At 42.5% G+C, this 18543-nt stretch overlaps 3 protein-coding genes across 3 annotated transcripts; 2 read left to right on the top strand and 1 right to left on the bottom strand.

Annotated features, from left to right (window-relative positions):
- Nucleotides 1-7245: 7245 nt before the first annotated feature.
- Nucleotides 7246-8783, bottom strand: Bfra_000566 (putative transcription factor c2h2 protein; the record flags this gene model as incomplete). The annotated part of the gene is made up of 3 exons (XM_037331012.1): nt 7246-7603; nt 7663-8203; nt 8252-8783. 3 exons carry the CDS (start codon nt 8781-8783, stop codon nt 7246-7248), a joined length of 1431 nt encoding a protein of 476 aa, XP_037197345.1.
- A 2340-nt stretch (nt 8784-11123) lies between these two features.
- Bfra_000565 (uncharacterized protein) lies at nt 11124-11611 on the top strand (the record flags this gene model as incomplete). Its single annotated transcript, XM_037331011.1, has 2 exons — nt 11124-11197; nt 11383-11611. The coding sequence occupies 2 exons, from the start codon at nt 11124-11126 to the stop codon at nt 11609-11611; spliced, it is 303 nt and encodes a 100-aa protein (XP_037197344.1).
- A 2863-nt stretch (nt 11612-14474) lies between these two features.
- Nucleotides 14475-18442, top strand: Bfra_000564 (putative proliferating cell nuclear antigen protein; the record flags this gene model as incomplete). The annotated part of the gene is made up of 10 exons (XM_037331010.1): nt 14475-14667; nt 14821-15104; nt 15153-15781; nt 15876-16175; nt 16234-16316; nt 17244-17261; nt 17321-17361; nt 17413-17842; nt 17915-18204; nt 18329-18442. The coding sequence occupies 10 exons, from the start codon at nt 14475-14477 to the stop codon at nt 18440-18442; spliced, it is 2382 nt and encodes a 793-aa protein (XP_037197343.1).
- Nucleotides 18443-18543: the final 101 nt, after the last annotated feature.

The following is an 18543-nucleotide window of genomic DNA, read 5'->3' as shown; positions in this document are numbered from 1 at the left end:
TTGTGAATTCTTTCCAACATTAATGTAACTCAATAGCTGAAAGTAATGTTCGAGAAAGCAATACCGTGAAATAGGTTGCGACTTTGCTTTGCATCCCTACTCCCAAGCATCATGTATTTGCTTCCCCGAGTATATATCCTAGTATCCAGGGGTTTATCTTGATAGAGAATAATCACAGGCACCGTCATAGATGAATTATCGCGCCCACGATTTGAATGTGTATGGACACTCAATAAAAGAAATTCGGCGCAAGCAAACCTTAATTTCAAGATAGCCAATGACGGTGGCTACAATCTATCAAATTGGTGTCATCACCAAGCAAAGACTGGTTGGAGACTGCTCTGAAGGTCCTTGAGGGTAGAGGAAAGCATGAATGAGGAAGTCGTGTCGTCGCCTCGTCGCTTCTTATCTTTGACGAGGCTTAGCGAAGCCGAGAACGGGAATAGACCCACCTTGTAGATAAGGATTGTGGGGGAAAATTTCGAGACCTAATGGAAAAAAGAAATGGAGGAGATTGTCGGGTCTGCATCGCTGATATATATGTATCTTCCTTCTCCGCGGCCACTCGTCAGGAATTTCTCGCTGTCACAATTTTCTATTTCGATGTACGGCTGAGAAATAAATACCTACCTAGTAGTGTTTTGTACGAGTTCCCGTTCCCGTTCGGTAGTAACCTTGCACACTAGAAAAGATGTGTTCATCAGACTAGGTATGCAAAATTGGTGGCAACAATAGATTATGGTATGTTCAATAATTGTTCCTCGAGATACATTATTCCAGAGTTGTGTATGAGTTCAATTACCATTCTTCAATCAGTTCCTGGCCGCGGAGATGATCATTTCACTGTTGTGATATCCCCAGGGTTCCATCGTCTTTATAGTTGGTTTCATATCATATCTGTAGGTAGATAAGTAGATAAGTCCCCCACGATAGTGTTATCTTTCATATCTTTGATATCTCTGATATGTCCTCTGGCAACAAACCAATCATCGTCCTTTGTGTTGCTCTGCCGTCTTACATTAAGCCTTTTGTTGGACGCCAGGTACAAGTGGGTTTTCAACAATATATACTCAGTTTAGCCTCCGAAAAGTAAAAGCTTAACTGACCAGCTCGTAACTATGGCAAGATATATAGCTGATTGCTTGATAGGAGCTTCTGATGAGTCAGGAATATGATGAAGCCTAGATAGAATAATTAAGCACGGCATCCTGCACAAATGCCTTTGGTTCGTTAATTAGGTATGAAACGAGTGTATTTATTAACGTTTGTCTCGCTAGAATTCTTCTGTTCCATTTCATCTCCTCCAGATATTCTAGACAATGCATTGTATCTCTGCACGATAAATCAGATTGTCAAGGTGCAAGAGAAGTGTACTCAGAAACGACGATAAAACATGATCTGACTTTGGTATAAGACCCAAGACTCGGAAATAATCAGGCACATCACCTCTTTCCTTTATTGGTTTGTCCGATATGACTATGCTATATCCCTCGCCTGCTTGTTCCTCTCGGAATCTGTTCTCGGTGTCCAAGAAGCGAATTTGAAGCTTTTCAAACTCTGCTTGATCTTTATGCCAATCGACTTTCTGCCATTGCGGTTCGCACGAAGAAAATATCCGTGAAGACACGGTCGTCATAAATTGAGAATGTCGAGCTTCTTAAAGGGTTCTTCCCCTTGTCGATCTTTGATACTGCACAAAACTTCCTTGCTTCGATTCGATCAATTGGAAGTCGGCTGTCAAAAGTGAGTTTTGGTTAGATTCAGAGTACTAGAATAGGAGATTGCATGTCTGTTTCCTTTAGATCCTCTCACTTTGGAATGCAGATCGATGTTTCTTCTCAAATGGAGCTAAAGATGTTGTTCCGATTTATCTCTCTGCTTTTTTGCGCACCTTTATTCTCCTCTTGCGCGCCCTGCTCCTGGTAATTGAGGAAGGTAAACAAATCAGTTTTGTACTCTTGATAATCATTCGAGGACTTATCTTGATAGCCTAGCGGGCAATAAGAATAGAGTGAGCTGGTCTGAGAAGGGATGGGTAACAACAAATAATTGACATGTTCGATGCTGTGATATTGCTGTCATTCTGACTTAGTGTTAATCAAAATGATTGATGTAAATCCTCCGTATTTGATTTCAGCATTTGTGGCTTCGGTATTGATCGAATCAGAAACAACAGCGTTTCTGAATGCTAAAGGCAATCGAGCAAGTGCTTTTCGGCATTTTGAAGATTGTCTTTTGCGCCTTCCATGCTACATCCTCTTAGTTTTTCCTTCTTCTGAACACATCTTTCACTGTTCCTTTCTATTCCTTTTCAGAAAGTAATACTTGTTATTTCTCTTCAGAATGATTTACGATGTTCCTCTCATTCCAGAAGGCCAAGATTTGCTAAGAGGGAATCTCAGAACACTAGTTTAGAAAGCGAAAAGATGAGAAAAGATGAGAAATTTCTTAGTCAATGTACGATGGGCGAGGAAATCCTACTCGCAGTCCTCGAGTAGAATTGACTGTTAATGCTGCTAATTGAATGAGTTGAGAATGTGGAGGTTGAGAAGAGGGGTGTGACTTGTCGATACCATTGTGAAGTTAGAGGAGCATACCAAAGGCAATCCAAGTCAGGCCATCACTCGAGCATCTCATAGCACGTTTTGAATGTTTTGAGACACCTCGTAGAAGAGGGCCATATCAAAATTATGCTTTATTGGTATGAAGTCAAATGACTCACTTCCACCCACAGTTCATTTGTATGATTCAACTCAAAAAAATTGACAAAAAAGATGCGTCACCAGATTTGAAGTACTGCAAATTCTGAACGTACACCCAACATAAGTATGAAACCTGAGAACTATGGTGCTACGACTTAGTATCATTCAGGCTGCTACTCTTGCGTGAACTTTCCGAAACATTGAGATTGACTCCTTGAGCCAGTTTTTGTATGTTTATAAATGGCTACATACCGCTGCTTTGACGAAATCTCTTCAAAGCCCTAATTGCTTGCAATGGTGTGTATCGTTAAGTACTTAGAACTTAGAAGAGAATTGTATTGATATACCTGTGTCTCCGATGCTTTTACTCTGCACGGAAGAACAGCAGACGTGCAGGTCATAGAATCAAATGAGGACAAAACGAGATGATCATTCATACTAAGTAAGGGAACGAAAGAAATCAAAATGGGATAGGATAAGTGTGCATGGTCTACTAGAAAAAGGGGAAGGGAGGTCCGTAAGAAGTCAAGCATCTGCAAGATATAATTCAATTGGCTCTGATGATTGTCCCACAAAGCAGCATACCACAAAGCAGCATATCTTCTGTCTTATACCTAGAAGTCTTGCAGAGAGCTATTAGCTCGGACTGGGTAGGTGTTCAGAAGGAATGATTCAGAATATTTTCGATGGGAGCATGAGCATGAGCATCATGGAGTTTGTTCAATTTAATTTTTGATTTTAGCTAGAATTTTGAACTCCAAGAAGTATATCTTTCACCGCATATTCCGGACTAATCGAATACTGGAAGCAATCACATTCGCGATGATGCGTCAATACTTTCGCTTTCGTTCCGACGCTGAAGAAAGCTGTAGACTGCATGTTCCGACTTCCCCTAGGGAAATATGCTGTTTGATACTCCGGGACGAACGAAATTATCAGATGCTACGCAATCAAGATAGATGTACGTGAAGAATGTCGGCGAGCCCGAGTACAAAATACAAATCAAGTAGTGACATGCAGAAAAATGGACCAAATTGGAACTTCACAGTCATGCCATGCAGGATGTAGTCAATCGTCTCAAGAATCAGGACTTCCAAGGTTTGAGACGTTGCACATGCATTGCAACATTATCCAGCATTCATTAATGCACTAGTTGCGGTACAATAGATCTGCACCTTTATCGATAGGTGTCTTATTTGCCCCTCCGTACGTACGCCAGAAAATCCAGGGGTCATTAGCACACCTAGTCGTCGTGAGTCGAAAGGGATTCTCACGATGAACGACAGGTTTCTAAGACCGGGTAAATTCCCTCAGAGTAGTGTTATTTTAATTGGGTTTTATAGGTTAGCTCTGACAAATCAAATACGGGTCTCGTAATTAGCCATTTCTATCTATTGGTTCGGGCTTTATGAGGTATAATCTCCATCTAAAATGCGGGACAGAATATAGAATTTCTAGAACTGATCACGTCGTCAGCTTGTCAATATGCCTTGTAACTGTTACCTCATCACCTCGTCAACATTCTCAACTTGTTTTGGACTCAGTATCTCAACGGAGTATTCATAGGTACATGATCTCATGTATTACTGACACGTTATTTTTGTATCAGCAGTTTCCTATTTAATCTAGAAAGAGGGGCAAATCCATGCAACTCGAGGCTGAAGGATCACATTGCACCATGCCATTTACAGTAATTCAAAAGCAGAAAAGGCCAAGTGTAAATGAAGACATGAAATTATGAGATCAAACAGATATACGAAGAGAATCATTTTGGCCTAAGATGGGCATTCTCATACACGCATTCTCGTACACGGTATGAAGTTTGCTTAAGTTTGCTTACATACATACATACATACATACATACATACACACGTACCATTTCATTTCATTGTATCTCACCGCAGAACCGGATTTGAATATGAAGATTTACTTCATACAATGTGAAGGACACATGGTTGTAGTACAGCACGTCCGATCTTACATACTCGGCCGGTACAATTCAATATCAATGAATATTCAGCCTTTACCTGAAAGTTCACCTCGGTCGCCCAGTTATATCAATTGCTTTAGCGTAAAAGATGGAGTCAACCTACCAAGTGGCCTTCTTTACTCCCAAAACATTTCCGAGTAAGAATTATGACAATAATCTGGCAACCTGGTAAAGCAATGTGTCCTTTTCTCCTCTCGTCGCACAGCATATCCTGCACTGTTGTAAGTTTCAACCTGCCATCGTATTCCGAAAAATAGAATATGAAACACCATTCTTCTCAATCTCATAAGCAAACCATTTTACTCGTCTATAGATCAAACCAGAAACATAACAAACATCACATACAATCCATCGCTCCGCACTTGCATATCCGTTAAGATTCGGATGCACTACATTACAAAAAGAACATGAGATTTTAATCCCTTCTTCCCTTCCCTCTTTGCATCTGCATAACTTTTTCCACGTTGTGCTGCAACCTCAATCTGCAATGCAACATAGTAAGACAAACGAGCCAACCAAGGCTTACCGGCCCCCAATCCCAGATCAGCAAATGTACTTGACCCTTCCCTCTTGGCCCTCTATGTATGGTTTTACTCGGCAAGGAAGACAACTTGTACGCATGGCAAACCGGGATATTCTCAACTTCCCTGACCTCCCAAAATCTCACCGTGGCCACATCAAGTCAGGACTGCTAAAGGAAATGCTGCAGGAATTCCACATGCCATGCCTGTTTAGTTTAATATGCAGACACATGGGTGCGCGCATTATGTATGTATATGTAGCATTTAATTCAGTGCAGCACATGTAAGCAAATTGAACGTCTCTCTCACGCCGTCCACCTTGCCCTTCTACGTTTCATGAGTATGTAAAACGTGCTGTACCTGATGCTGCATCCACCTGATCTGAAATGTCTAGGAGATGCAGAGGCGTTGTTACTAGCAGAACTCGCCCAGCTGTTTGTTGCTATTTGTGAAGGGGCTGTGTCATGATTTGGGGAAATTATTTACACGACGGAAACAAATTTTCTTGAAACCGCAACGAGAACAGATGCAAAGGACAATTGATGAGTGCAATTCTCGTCTATCTGAAATGTCCGAACCCAATTTGATGTGAGTGAAATCTGATTATTCAAGCTGTGTAGGTATTACATACAACCACACCGCAGATTGGTTCGAGGCGTGATGCTATGGTGTATGGTGTGTCGCACATCAAATCAAGGGGGCATCTCTACTCATTCTTACCACCCCCAACCCCCAACCGAAACCAATGAATGCAGTTGTGTCTCCCCCTAAGAACTGCAAAGTAAGAATTTAATAATCACACAGTACACACCGACTAATCATCCAGCTTGCAATGTAATGCCTCTGGCATTGCCAAAGAAAACGCCTCGTGGCCACTGGCTGAACTCAGAACCAACTCCCCTTTCCACCACCTGTGTACCGTATTTTTTGGACCCCGAGTAGCTCTCACGAACCTGACTCGTCACTGCTAACTTGACGCCTTCTTACGTTTCCGCTTGACTGCAAGAGTCATCTTCAGCATTCATTATCTCGACACTTATTTCTTACCCTCCTCTCCAATTGACTCCTTGATTCGTGGGCTCGTAAGCTAGCTCGTCGATTCGTTGAAAGCCCGGCAACAATCATTTAATCAATCAATCAATCAATAAATGCCTTCTCCATTTAAAAGTCGAACATCCAGCCCGGGAGAGATATAAAATAAAATAGACTAAATAAGCGTGAAATTTCGTATTTGTATTCCACGTTTTCATACTACAGCTTTAGTACATACAAATTCACCAAAAAAACGCTCATTCAGTCTTAACAATTTGATATCTCAATTCTTTTTCATATTTCCAAATCCATAATACATTTAATCCATATATCCAATGTATACCTAGTATAATGATCCCATGATTGATTCCAAACAAAACGATTGACAATGCCTCTTTAATAGCTTCTAAGGAAAAGTTGGGGGTATAACATTGCAGATTGCAGATGACAACAAAACCAGACCAGAAGAGCCAGTACAAAGTAAAAATAGAAATAAAAACAAGCAAACAAAAAATGATTTTTATCGCTCCCAAAAAAAAACAAGACTCGCTGTAGCCTAATAAATAAAAGTGCCTGAAAGAGTGTAGAGAAATGAAGTAGATGTCCATATACATAAAAACCGAAAAATAACTTTCTCCAGCCAAAACAATAAACCTAACCAAAACCCCAATAAATAGATGCGATGAGTGGCAGCTCTAATTTTAACTCCTTCCTTATTCCAGAGACCTGAATATGATGATGGTGATGAGTGTGACGATGAAATTATGAGATGACCCGGTACCCGATATTCTTACAATTCATTCTTTCTTTCTCATAGCCTATTCGTCTCGTCTGATCTCGTCTTATCTTGTCTGATCGCATATAATATCCAATTCAAGTAAATGATGAAGAAGAGCAGCCCCCAAATAAATCAAACCCACGCCTAGTGTTGCACAGCCCCTGAAAATGAAACGCGCCTCTGCGTCGAAAAGAAAGAAAACCCCAATACAGCAATGCTAGCTTAAGAATTTCTTCTCTGCTTACATTTCTCATGTGCCATATGGCCATTTCTAGCAGTGGTTCTTGTGAACTCGGCGCCGCAATTGGGGCATGAAGATTTGCTTGCTACGCCCGATTTTTCACGTTGGTGGCGTAAAAGGTTGGAGAAGGTACTGAATTGACGACCATTGCAGCCATGGTCCCAACACTGGGGCTTGGGTCGCGATTGCACGACACGAACGTGATCGCGAGGTTCGAGGGGTGAGGGTTGAGATATCGAGGAGAGGGGAGTCAAAGGAGAAAGCGAGTGTGTGTGTGGTACATAGATGCTGCCGAGGCTAGATTGGTCGGAGGCCGATGAAAGGGAGTGTGGTCTAGGACTAGGAATTACTAATTAGATGATTTGAATTGAAAATTTATTTTTGTGGAAAATACATACGCGTAGGAAGGAAGGGTGCCCTCGGGGCCTCCCATTGAGTATGGTGCTGAATACGCTGAGATTGGTGTATAGTCATTTGGACCCATTGTGAAAACTGGCCCATACATATCTGAAGATGTAGTATCAGTCACAGATACTTGTGGCGAGTATGGTGCGAGGTAAGATGGACTGGGGAGGCCATGATTAGAAGGACCTTGTGATAAGAGTGGAGTTGGAGCAAGCGAATTAGGGTTTGAATAGTGATCTGGGAGAGTTCGTGGTAACATGTCTGGTGTTGTTCTGTTTGATGCGTATGGGTTGCTCAAAGATCTCTCCCTTCTTTGTCTCGTCTTCGTTTCTCTCCTTGCATGGTCGCGCTGACGCTTCAGTTCCCTCTGTTCAGTCGTGAGACTTGCTCGTGGTGGACTATCTGAAATGGCTCGTGCGTATATTGGTGTTGGCTTAAGCTCGTTATATGGTGATAGTTGCCCAGGACTCATATGTGGGCTCATATGTGGGCTCAAATCATGTTGTTGGATGAATTGTTCGTTCATCTCGAATTCTGCTCTAGTTAGTCCTAATACTTTCGAGGAGATCTTTGAATACATACGAGGCCAAGTGTATGATGGTCGTGCACCGGCATCAAACCGTGGGTCATAGTGCTGAATACCAAGAGTAGACATAGTTGGTGGAAGTGAATTTGAATGAATGGGAAGTTTATATTCAAGATGTTCAATACCAGGAAACGTTTGCCCTGGATGGATGCTTAGTTCAAGTGAGTTGCCTGATTGAGCTTCTGAATTCGTGATACAGGACCAGTCTGTGTCAAGTTCACTCTTATTGAGGATCGGAAATGGTGTGTATTGCTGAGGGGCTGGTGACGATAGACCAGTAGCGGTTGAAGATTCTGATTTTTGTTGAAGGAATGTGGGTATCGGTGAAGTAATGAGTGTGGTAGCTGTTGTAGCTGAGGCTGCTGTTGCTGAGTCTGGTGAAGATATACCAACTTGATGATTTGAAGAAGTGGCGGGGTCAGTCTCAATAAGAAGACCTTGAAATTGCGTTGTAGTTGATGACAGGTGACTGTCTGTTCGGGACCTGAACTGACGTGAGTCTCTGTGCTCCACATACGATGAATCCATCTGTGCAGGGGATAAGAAGGCTGTGACTAGTAATGGCGGCACATACAGATAGCTTTAAAGAGATGAGACACTCGAAATAGACTGACGTTACGTTCGGATCTGGGGAGATTATAAACTCGGCTTTGGTGAGGAATAATAGACGTTGTGATGTACCTATTTTGGTTCTGTTCGAGGGATTCCAGGAGGCACTTAAATCAAGGTCTTCGCCCCAAGTTGTCCAAGGGGAGTAAGGCTCTAAAGTACCTAAAGCATGTAAGTGGAAGGCGCTCTAGCGCTGCTTCCGTCAGCATGTGATTGGTCAGATTGGGGATATGTTCAAAGGATTCTGAACCCTGTCATACATGGTTGCCCCTCGACCTGAGAGCTACTTGTGTGAAGAGATGGGGGAAAACAAAACAGGCGCCAGAGCGACACACCCGCACTTTGGGTTCATCTGGGCACGTCAACGTTTGGAAAAATTAGCGCGACCGTAGGGCTTTTTAAGGAAAGGACGAGGCACACCATAAAAAAGTTAAACCAGGAGCATAGGAGATTTTCCCCTCTCAATCATGGGCTACGCCGCTCATCACGGACCCCATTGAGACCATTCAAGGGACCCATAATATGTGAACTAGCCAGATTTAATTAATGGTAATTCTAATTGAACAACCATCCAGCGTCTGAGTGATTTTTTCTTGGTGCATTGAAGTGGGATCTGTGATGAAGCAACTTTCGGTAATAAAAAAACTGGGTAAACGTAAAATGTCCGCCTAGATTCTAATTTGATTGTCGTTACTTTGAGGTTACCATCTGAATGGCATGCTGAAGAGACATTCCCAAACTTGCGGGTAATTTGTAACACAAATTATTTAGCCTAATTCGTGATAGATCTGACAGTTTGTTGTCGTGTAGTAGTATTAGCAGACCAGCACCATGGTTAACGTTTTATAAGCTAGCCTTGAAAAGACCAGAAATATGCGAGCAATTATTCTCCATTGAGTAGTATTTATCAGGCATAGTATATTGTAGCTCTAACGAAGGAAGTGAAATTTGACCAACGTAAAGAGCTATTGCGCGCGCTTACACAGCATATCGATGCTCCGATATCATTTCATATACCGTCAATGACATCTTGTAATGAACCGCAAGCTTGAAGATTTAGAAGAGGCTTGCCTTGTACTGCGACCAGTCAAAACAATAATCTTAGTGTAGGCAGGCAAGAAAAGGGATCAAAAGAAAGCTTCATAATGGTGCGTGCCCAAATGACGGGTACAGACTAAAACTACCAACAATAGTAAGTTGCAGATCAACCGCATAGAAAATTGGATGGTAACCTTACAATCACTAAGTTCCGATAGATGGAAACAACTTTTTGGTTCTTTAGTTGCTTTACCCCTTGATCCCTACTCCATCTCAATTATCCCTACCATCTCAACTTTCTCCAGCCAGACCCACGTTTTTTGAGTGAAATAGCCAGGGGTCATGAGCATGGCACCGCTGCTGCATCAGTCTGATAAACACAAGCATGTCTAACTAGTCACTATTGTCTCCATATAAAATGTACTTTAAATTTCAATCTTGACAAGAGAACAATTAAGAAAGTAGACTATACCTGATTGAAATCTGCGGCATCTCCATACCAACATGTTAGGCGCGCTAAAAATAACGATCTCTTTCATTTCAAGCTTGTCCCCCCTTCCCCCCATCTCTCAGGCAATGAACTTTTCTCATTTCAATACCTAGGTAGCCGAGGCTCTCAAGCGGCAAATTCATTTCATACCTAGGTAGTGTCTTATTTCTGTTTGCATCACCATTATCGTATATCTATTTTCTCTGCGCGGGATGTCATGTTTTGATGAAGAACACGAGCAAAATACAGTCAGTACTTCGCTGACGTAGCACTGTTTGGTAGTTTCTGTGTAATTTAGATATTATAAAAATGGTATGTGTAATCTTAATCTTGTAAGATATTCATTTCTGATTTCAGCAGCCCAGCGCAGCCTCGCTGAGAATATCTTTTCTGTAATTTTGGCTTGATTAAATTTCCATCAGAGGTAGCATAGATTGTTGATTTGTTGAACACGCGAAGAACTTCATATTCACCGCGTTACAGGTTCGCTTAGCAATGGTAGGGGTTGGCAAAATCTACAACGCTATTATGTATCAGTATTAGTTTATGTGACATACTCGCGGGGCTAATATCCAAAATCTCGTTGCCTTGTGGAAAAGATCTATACTTGGTAATATGTGGATTTCATGAGTTCCACTTTCACTGAATAATACAACATCTATAATATCATACTCAACGTTCGCACTACCTTTCGGTGGGTCGTGTCGTGCGATCGTAAGAGCTACCAAATCATGCCCATCTTAAATCTCACATCGCTCACAGGCTTATTACCAGCCCTCCTTTCTACCAATCATCGTTCGGCGAGGTGATTATCCAATGCGAATTCCGACGAGTATCACCTGCATATGGCTGCAGTATTGTAATTTAGAATCTTTGAAGCGATACGGCAATATGGAGCAAAGTTCATGGTCTAATCATTATCATCACACTTGGAACCTGTCACCATGATTACATTCATACAGTATGTGGAATTTGAAACATAGTTCTCAGAGGCAGTGTCGGTGAATACTCGAAGGTGGGAGAATTTCTCAAAATAGAACCAACAGAACACGAACCCGAGATCCGGAATCGAGGAATCCCATTCTTGAATTTAATTGTCCGTCGCTGGAAATGCGGCATTGTACTTTCTAGCCTCGACTCACCGCGGCTCTGTACAATCAACTATTGTCGACTCTTCAAGAAGGAAAGAGGCTCAAAGGATCATTTAAGATATTACTGATGATTTCAAACTTCACCACATTTCCATTTTCGATTGTTTCAAGATCCAAATTTGGAAGGTACTAGTTCATTGTAATCACTATACTACTATCTTGGGTATATACGGAAGATACGATATGGATTTGGACACCGTGTTTGTCCCGCCCGTCCAACAATGCTCTACGCAGTACATGGTAAATTATGGAAAAAGAGGCATTACGCCACCTTGACCTAGAGATCTCATCAAATCTACATGCTGAACCAACCTACCGCACGGCTCACAAATCACCCGCTGTCCCCCCCCAATGCATCATCACGAATCCCATCACGAACATCATCACCAAAACAAGTTCTTTCACTCAATGGTTCAAGACGGGATATCCCGTGGTCGTTTCGATTTCATCATGACACTTAAAATAAACACAAAACAACAACACCACTTCCTGACCTGGCTAGTACCTGCAGCCCTGGCCTGTTCAAACCCGCATACCTGCAGCTAGCCAAGATAGAACACTTCCAGAATCCCCCCTCCCCCCCATGATTATCTCATTTCGATTTTCGCGATTAGTTCCAATTTGCTCGTTGGCAGCGTCGCATTCTCACATTCTAAGTGCTTACCTGCTTTAACTGCTTGTAACCTCGTCATGTGGGCGAATATACTCGAGTACGTGTACCTCTTCGAGTGTGATTGTATGAGGAATACCTTGTCCTTAGGTATCTTAGAACTGTGCAAACGAGCAACTGCTGAATGGTTAATGCTGGTTTCTAAAAAAGGCAATATTCAAATTGCTTGACCAGCTTTCCGACCTCTGCTTATGTGATGATGGTTGTATGTTCCACCGCCATACATTCTGACATTACATCGTCTCTAGAATGTCTCAAAAACACTACAAGAAAAGTATCATTCATTTCATCCAAGTAATTAGTCAGGTAAGAATAGTACACGCCGTCAGAAGGGCAAATTACTATTATGCCCGACCATATCGATCACGGCACCTTTCACGTACAAAATCAAACAAGTTTACGAACATAACCTCAGCAAATTCAACAACGATTTCAATAGCGCGAGTTTGATGTGATAGTAGCGTAACAGCGAAAGCAACCCCCGAAAACTCGCAAAAATACCAAATCGGCATTGTTTTCAATAATTGATTAATCAAAGTGTTCCATCAACCTCATATCTATATCATCATATCTCACTCTTTCCAATCGCTTTTTTTCCGTCTTAAGTCATTCCGGGGCCCAGGAGATCTCACAATCTCAATCTTCCGGGCCTAGTTCCATTCCCAGCACATGCCAGACGAAATATCCTTCCTATCTTGGAGATCAACGAGATAAGCTGGTTCAATATCTTCAAAACCATGTGGCATATGTAAACCAACAGACCTTATTTGATCAACATCCCCATTTCCAACGGAACAAAGTATCCACACACACATCTTTGCACCCTTCTCGAAGCGAGCAGAGAACATATCCATGCTGGTACAGGGCGCCTACATCGAGTATAGTGTGCGATGGGTCTCAGCTGAGCAGTCTTACTGGGTATTGTATATGTAATGCTTCATGTACACTGCAAGTGTGCGGCGGGGAATTGTCTGAAACGATCAAGGAACCCTTGGAAATGTAGCAATCACAAGGGAACGTTCTACGAGACTCGAAGCAACAAACCGGGATTCCCGGATTGTTTGATATCAACGTTGAAGCAGCATCTCTACGATAACAGAGCTCAATCGGTAATTTTGATCTCAGATCGTTATGATCGCTCGCACCACGAGCTTCGCAATTGTTCCCCGTTCCCGAAGGTAGGATGCAATGAGGATTCGGGACAGGCCGTAAGGTGGCCATAATGGCTTATCTATTTCCCCTCGGTCCTATCAGTCGAAACGGCGCTTCCACTACACAATCTCAAGGCAATGCAGCCAATCTGAAGAATCAATTATATCATCGTACTCGTGCATCTATTTGCAACAACTTTCCTGCCTCCTAACAAACTACACAGCCAATATACGAGTTCCAATGAACGAGCAGCTTCGTAAGCCAACCTTCACTGCAAACACTTTACGAAGTGCAACACCATACAAGGTACCTAGTGTGTCATAAATGATCTACCTAGAGGGGTTGATGTTGTGTTGGTTTGATCGCCAAAAGGTGGGGATCCAAAGGCCCTGGTGGGTGGGCTAAGCCATGAGGTTTCTTAAAATAGTTTTATATCTCTGCGAACTTGTAAACCCCTTGAAAGGCGCTTCAGTCGCAATTGGAATCTGAAAGCAATCTCTCGAGTCGCCAATAAGCTGGAAGGTTAATTCTCGACTCTCGAGTCCACGGAGATAACCTAAGCACGGGGGAATTTCCTTCCGATCCGCATAATCAGATGGTTGCGGGTAATTCATGACTGACCATAGCTGCAGGAAAGAGCCTATGATGCTGTCGCCATACTTCCATCAAAATATGCATCGCCCTTGAATTTTGTTTTCTTGAGAAAAGAAAAGAGGAAATTATCCAAGCAAAGTCATTTAAATACTTTTATACCTCTTGGTTTAATCTTCAAGGGCGAAGAAATCAAGAGCAGAGACATGTGCATTTGATTCGTCTCGATCAAAAGCATTGGCTGTACACTCCTGGGTATTCAAGTAGGTAGGTACTAGGTATGTGGTCGCACTTTCATCATACGTTGTTTTGGCATGAACAAAAACTGTCAAGCACGATGCAGGGTAACTGTAACTCGGTGAGTGGCCTGGCAATGGTGGCAGTTGATGGAAGCCTCATTTTTACATCTTCTTAACCTCATCTCCACATCCTCTTAACCCTAAGAAACTTCTCAGCACACTCGACTTATTCACAATCTCTGGGATTGTTTCATACATTGAAAAGCTGCAAATGACAAGATGGCATCTTTAACCCCGCCCGAGATAAGTGAGACGATCAAGGACTCTGCATATTCGAATACTTCAAACGGCCAAGAAGAGCATATGGAAGCTTCTTATCGTCCCTACGTTGAAAGCGGACTCAGAGGCATTATCGCTTCACCTTACGTTGCTGGGGCTGCCGTTTTGAGCACAGTTGGCGGACTTCTATTCGGTACGGATACAATCTGGCCCTTTAACTGTTGGCTTTTGTTAAAACCAATTACGATATTTGAAAGTTTTAACTTATTTAAATATCCCAACCTATTTCGAATGTGCCAACTTGTTTGAATGTCTCAACTTATCTGAATGTTCTAACTTCATCCAGGGTATGACCAAGGCGTAGTCTCTGTCGTTCTTGTCATGGAAAGCTTCGTTCTGGATTTTCCTCGTATAGGCCCCCATTCTAGCGGCTTTTGGAAGGGCATTTTGACGGCTATGATCGAACTTGGGGCATTTTTTGGTGCCTTGAACCAGGGCTGGATTGCCGACAAATATTCGAGGAAATACTCTATAATAATCGCTGTGGTCATATTCCTCTTAGGAAGCGTTTTACAAACTGCGACTGTCAACTTCAACATGCTTATTGTTGCTAGACTCGTGGGGGCATTGGTATTGGGATGCTCTCAATGGTTACGCCCATATATATCTCGGAGATAGCACCACCGGAAATTCGTGGCGCCTTACTCGTCCTGGGCAAGTGGTTTCAATTGTCCCAGTACAATTCACACAATCAAAGTGCTAACTAGTCATGCAGAGGAGCTTTCGATTGTTGTAGGCATCGTCGTCGCTTTCTGGATATCCTTCGGCACAAGATATCTAGGTGGCGAGTGGGGCTGGCGCCTCCCTTTCTTTATACAAATCGTTCCTGCCTTATTCTTGGGAGCTGGGGTGTACTTCCTTCCATTTTCGCCAAGATGGCTTTCTTTCAAAGGACATGATGAGGAGGCTCTGAATGTCCTATCGAAGCTGAGACAATTGCCCGATACCGATTCAAGGATTCAGGAAGAAGCACGTCACATACGCAACGAAGTGTCGCACATTCGACAAATTCACCTGCAGAAACATGAAAATCTTATGAACTCACCCATGAAGTTCGAAGTAGCTTTGTGGGGAGATTGCTTTGCGTCGGATTCTATCAAACGCACGCACGTTGGTATACTTATCATGTTCTTCCAACAATTCGTCGGTATAAATGCCCTAATTTACTATTCTCCCACTCTGTTTTCTAGAATGGGCTTGGGTTCAGAGATGCAACTTATCATGTCGGGCGTTCTAAATATTTGCCAGTAAGTCCTTGCCTACTTTCCTTGCCTGCTGAATGTTCGTATTGTTTTGGAACAATGGATCACCCCCTGAAGCTAGTATGCTAACCGAGCATAGGCTCGTTGGTGTAGGCTCTAGTCTCTTTACGATGGATCGATATGGAAGAAGGCCCTTATTGATGATAGGCTCGTTTTTTATGACTATTAGCCATGTTATGATAGCTGTCATGGTCTGCCTGTTTTCTTATGACTGGCATACCCACCAAGCAGCTGCCTGGGTCAGTGTAGCATTTCTCCTCTTCTATATGGTGATTTTTGGAGCATCCTGGGGCCCTGTTCCTTGGGCAATGCCATCAGAGATCTTCCGAAGCGATCTTCGTGCAAAAGGCGTCGCTCTAAGCACCTGCTCCAATTGGCTGTAAGTCTGACTAGCGAAGGTAGCCCTCTAGGCGACTTTCATTTACTGAATCAATTAGGAATAATTTCATCATTGGTCTGATTACTCCGCCGCTAGTAATATATACTAATTGGGGAGCATACGTTTTCTTCGCTGTTTTTTGTGCGTTGTCTGGTGTATGGACATGGTTCTACGTGCCAGAGACTAAGGGATGCAAGCTGGAAGATATGGATGACCTCTTCGATTGATTGATTGAATGTCTGAATATTAATTAAACAATGGGGAGGGTGCGTAGGGGGGGGGGGTATGCTAAACCGTTGGGCAAATAAAATTGGGCCTTGAAAATAGCTTTAGAATTCAAACAATGAAAAATAATTTTGTTGGTACTGATCAGGCAATGACTGTGATCTGAGAGCGATTTTGAGATTGTATGAATAGAACATGAACAATTAGAATATTGGCTTAGAGGAGATGTTAAAGTGTGCAAAGTTCCATCAAATGATGGCTTACCGGTATCTGGAAAGCATTTTCTTGATTCATTTTTTCATGAAGAAAAACCAACAGCCAGAAGGGTTGATATGCTGAGTCGCTGACTAGAGGTGGACATGATGGCTTGCCAGTGTCTGAAAAGAAGCTTCATGCCAATCAAAGCTGTCTAATTGCTATAGCTAGATCAAGAACAATTAGATGTTGGGTTGTGTGGCTAGCTATGCTAAGGGAACCTGAATCCAAAAATGGTATCTTCTAATCCAGAGTTAACTTGAAGCTTTTAAATCATCGGTATCAGAATTCAAAAGGCACCCGGGATGACTTCGAAGCAATCGGATCTTAGAACAAATCGTACTGAATTGAACTTAATACTCGGTAGGCGAGGTTGACATTCTATCATTTCGCTGTGATTGGCCTATATTTCAGGTCTGTGCACCAACCAAAAAACCACTCTACGCGTTTTCTCGAGACCGCGTCGCAGCCCTTCCATCTCAAAAAGTCAAACAATCAACTTTGCAATCCAGAATATTCCTTCCACAAACAACGCTCTCTAAACAACTTCACCATAAGCTTTTAATACTCATCTCTTTGCATTTACAGACTTCATTACCGTCAAGAGTATGTTATTATCCTAGTATATTTCACCCTCAAACATTGCAATACTGACTAAGTCCTAGTGTTAGAAGCCCGCCTCGAACAAGCAGACCTCCTCAAGAAGGTAAGAGAAAAGAATCTCTAACCTCCTCTCTTGTGCTGATGTATAATTTAGGTTGTCGATGCCATCAAAGATCTCGTTCAAGACTGCAACTTCGACTGCAATGATTCAGGAATCGCGCTCCAAGCTATGGACAACTCGCACGTTGCGCTCGTATCGATGATGCTGAAGGCTGAAGGATTTTCTCCTTACCGATGTGACCGCAATGTCGCCCTCGGTGTCAATCTCACTTCTCTCACAAAGGTTCTGCGAGCTGCCCAAAACGAGGATATTCTCACCATCAAGGCCGAGGATGCACCAGATGTTTTGAACTTAGTATTCGAGAGCAGTGAGAGCGATCGATTGAGCGAATATGATTTAAAGTTGATGGATATCGATCAAGAACATTTGGGTATCCCTGATACAGAATATGCGGCAGTCATCAATATGCCAAGTTCGGAGTTCAAGAGAATCTGTGTCGATCTTATGGCTTTGTCCGAGTCTGGTATGTCTCATTGTCCCCGTTTCTCTCTCTCCCCTCCCAGATGAGAGGTTGTACTAATCCTTTGCCAAATAGTGTCGATTGAGGCTTCAAAGGATGGTGTTAAGTTCTCCTGTGCTGGAGACATTGGCAATGGTGCTGTCACCCTGCGCAGCCATAGCAATATCGACAAGCCAGATCTTAACGTCGATATTGAGCTTACCGAGCCGGTCTCCTTGACCTTCTCCCTCAAATACTTGGTCAACTTCTGCAAGGCTGCTGGTTTGTCTAAGTCTGTTAAACTTTGCTTGTCTAATGAGGTTCCTCTCTTGGTGGAATACCAGCTTGCCGGAAGCAGTTACTTGAGATTTTACTTGGCACCAAAGGTACGTTTACATGTATCACCTAATATTCAGATCTAGAGAAGCTAACATTTTATTCCAGATTGGTGATGACGAGTAGGTATGGTTGTCGAAAAGGATTAATGAACAATGATATCAAAGTTTACAGCATATTCAATATGGCGCGTGGGTTGGTTTATGGATATGGACAATGGTCGTGGTAAATTGTGCCATGAATGGTTTTGTTGCTCAGTACATGGTATGCGATGAAGCAATTCGTTGATTTTTCTCAATAGAATCTGTTCAAAAACAATAATAAGATACATTCGGAGAACAATTTTTCTTGGAATATTTTTGACATCTGCTATTTGCACACATAAATTT

This window comes from Botrytis fragariae, assembly GCF_013461495.1.
Source record: "Botrytis fragariae strain BVB16 chromosome Unknown tig00000001, whole genome shotgun sequence".
NCBI classification, from domain to species: domain Eukaryota; kingdom Fungi; phylum Ascomycota; class Leotiomycetes; order Helotiales; family Sclerotiniaceae; genus Botrytis; species Botrytis fragariae.
The sequence above is the reverse complement of the archived record's forward strand: the minus strand, read 5'-3'. Positions and strand labels throughout refer to the sequence as shown.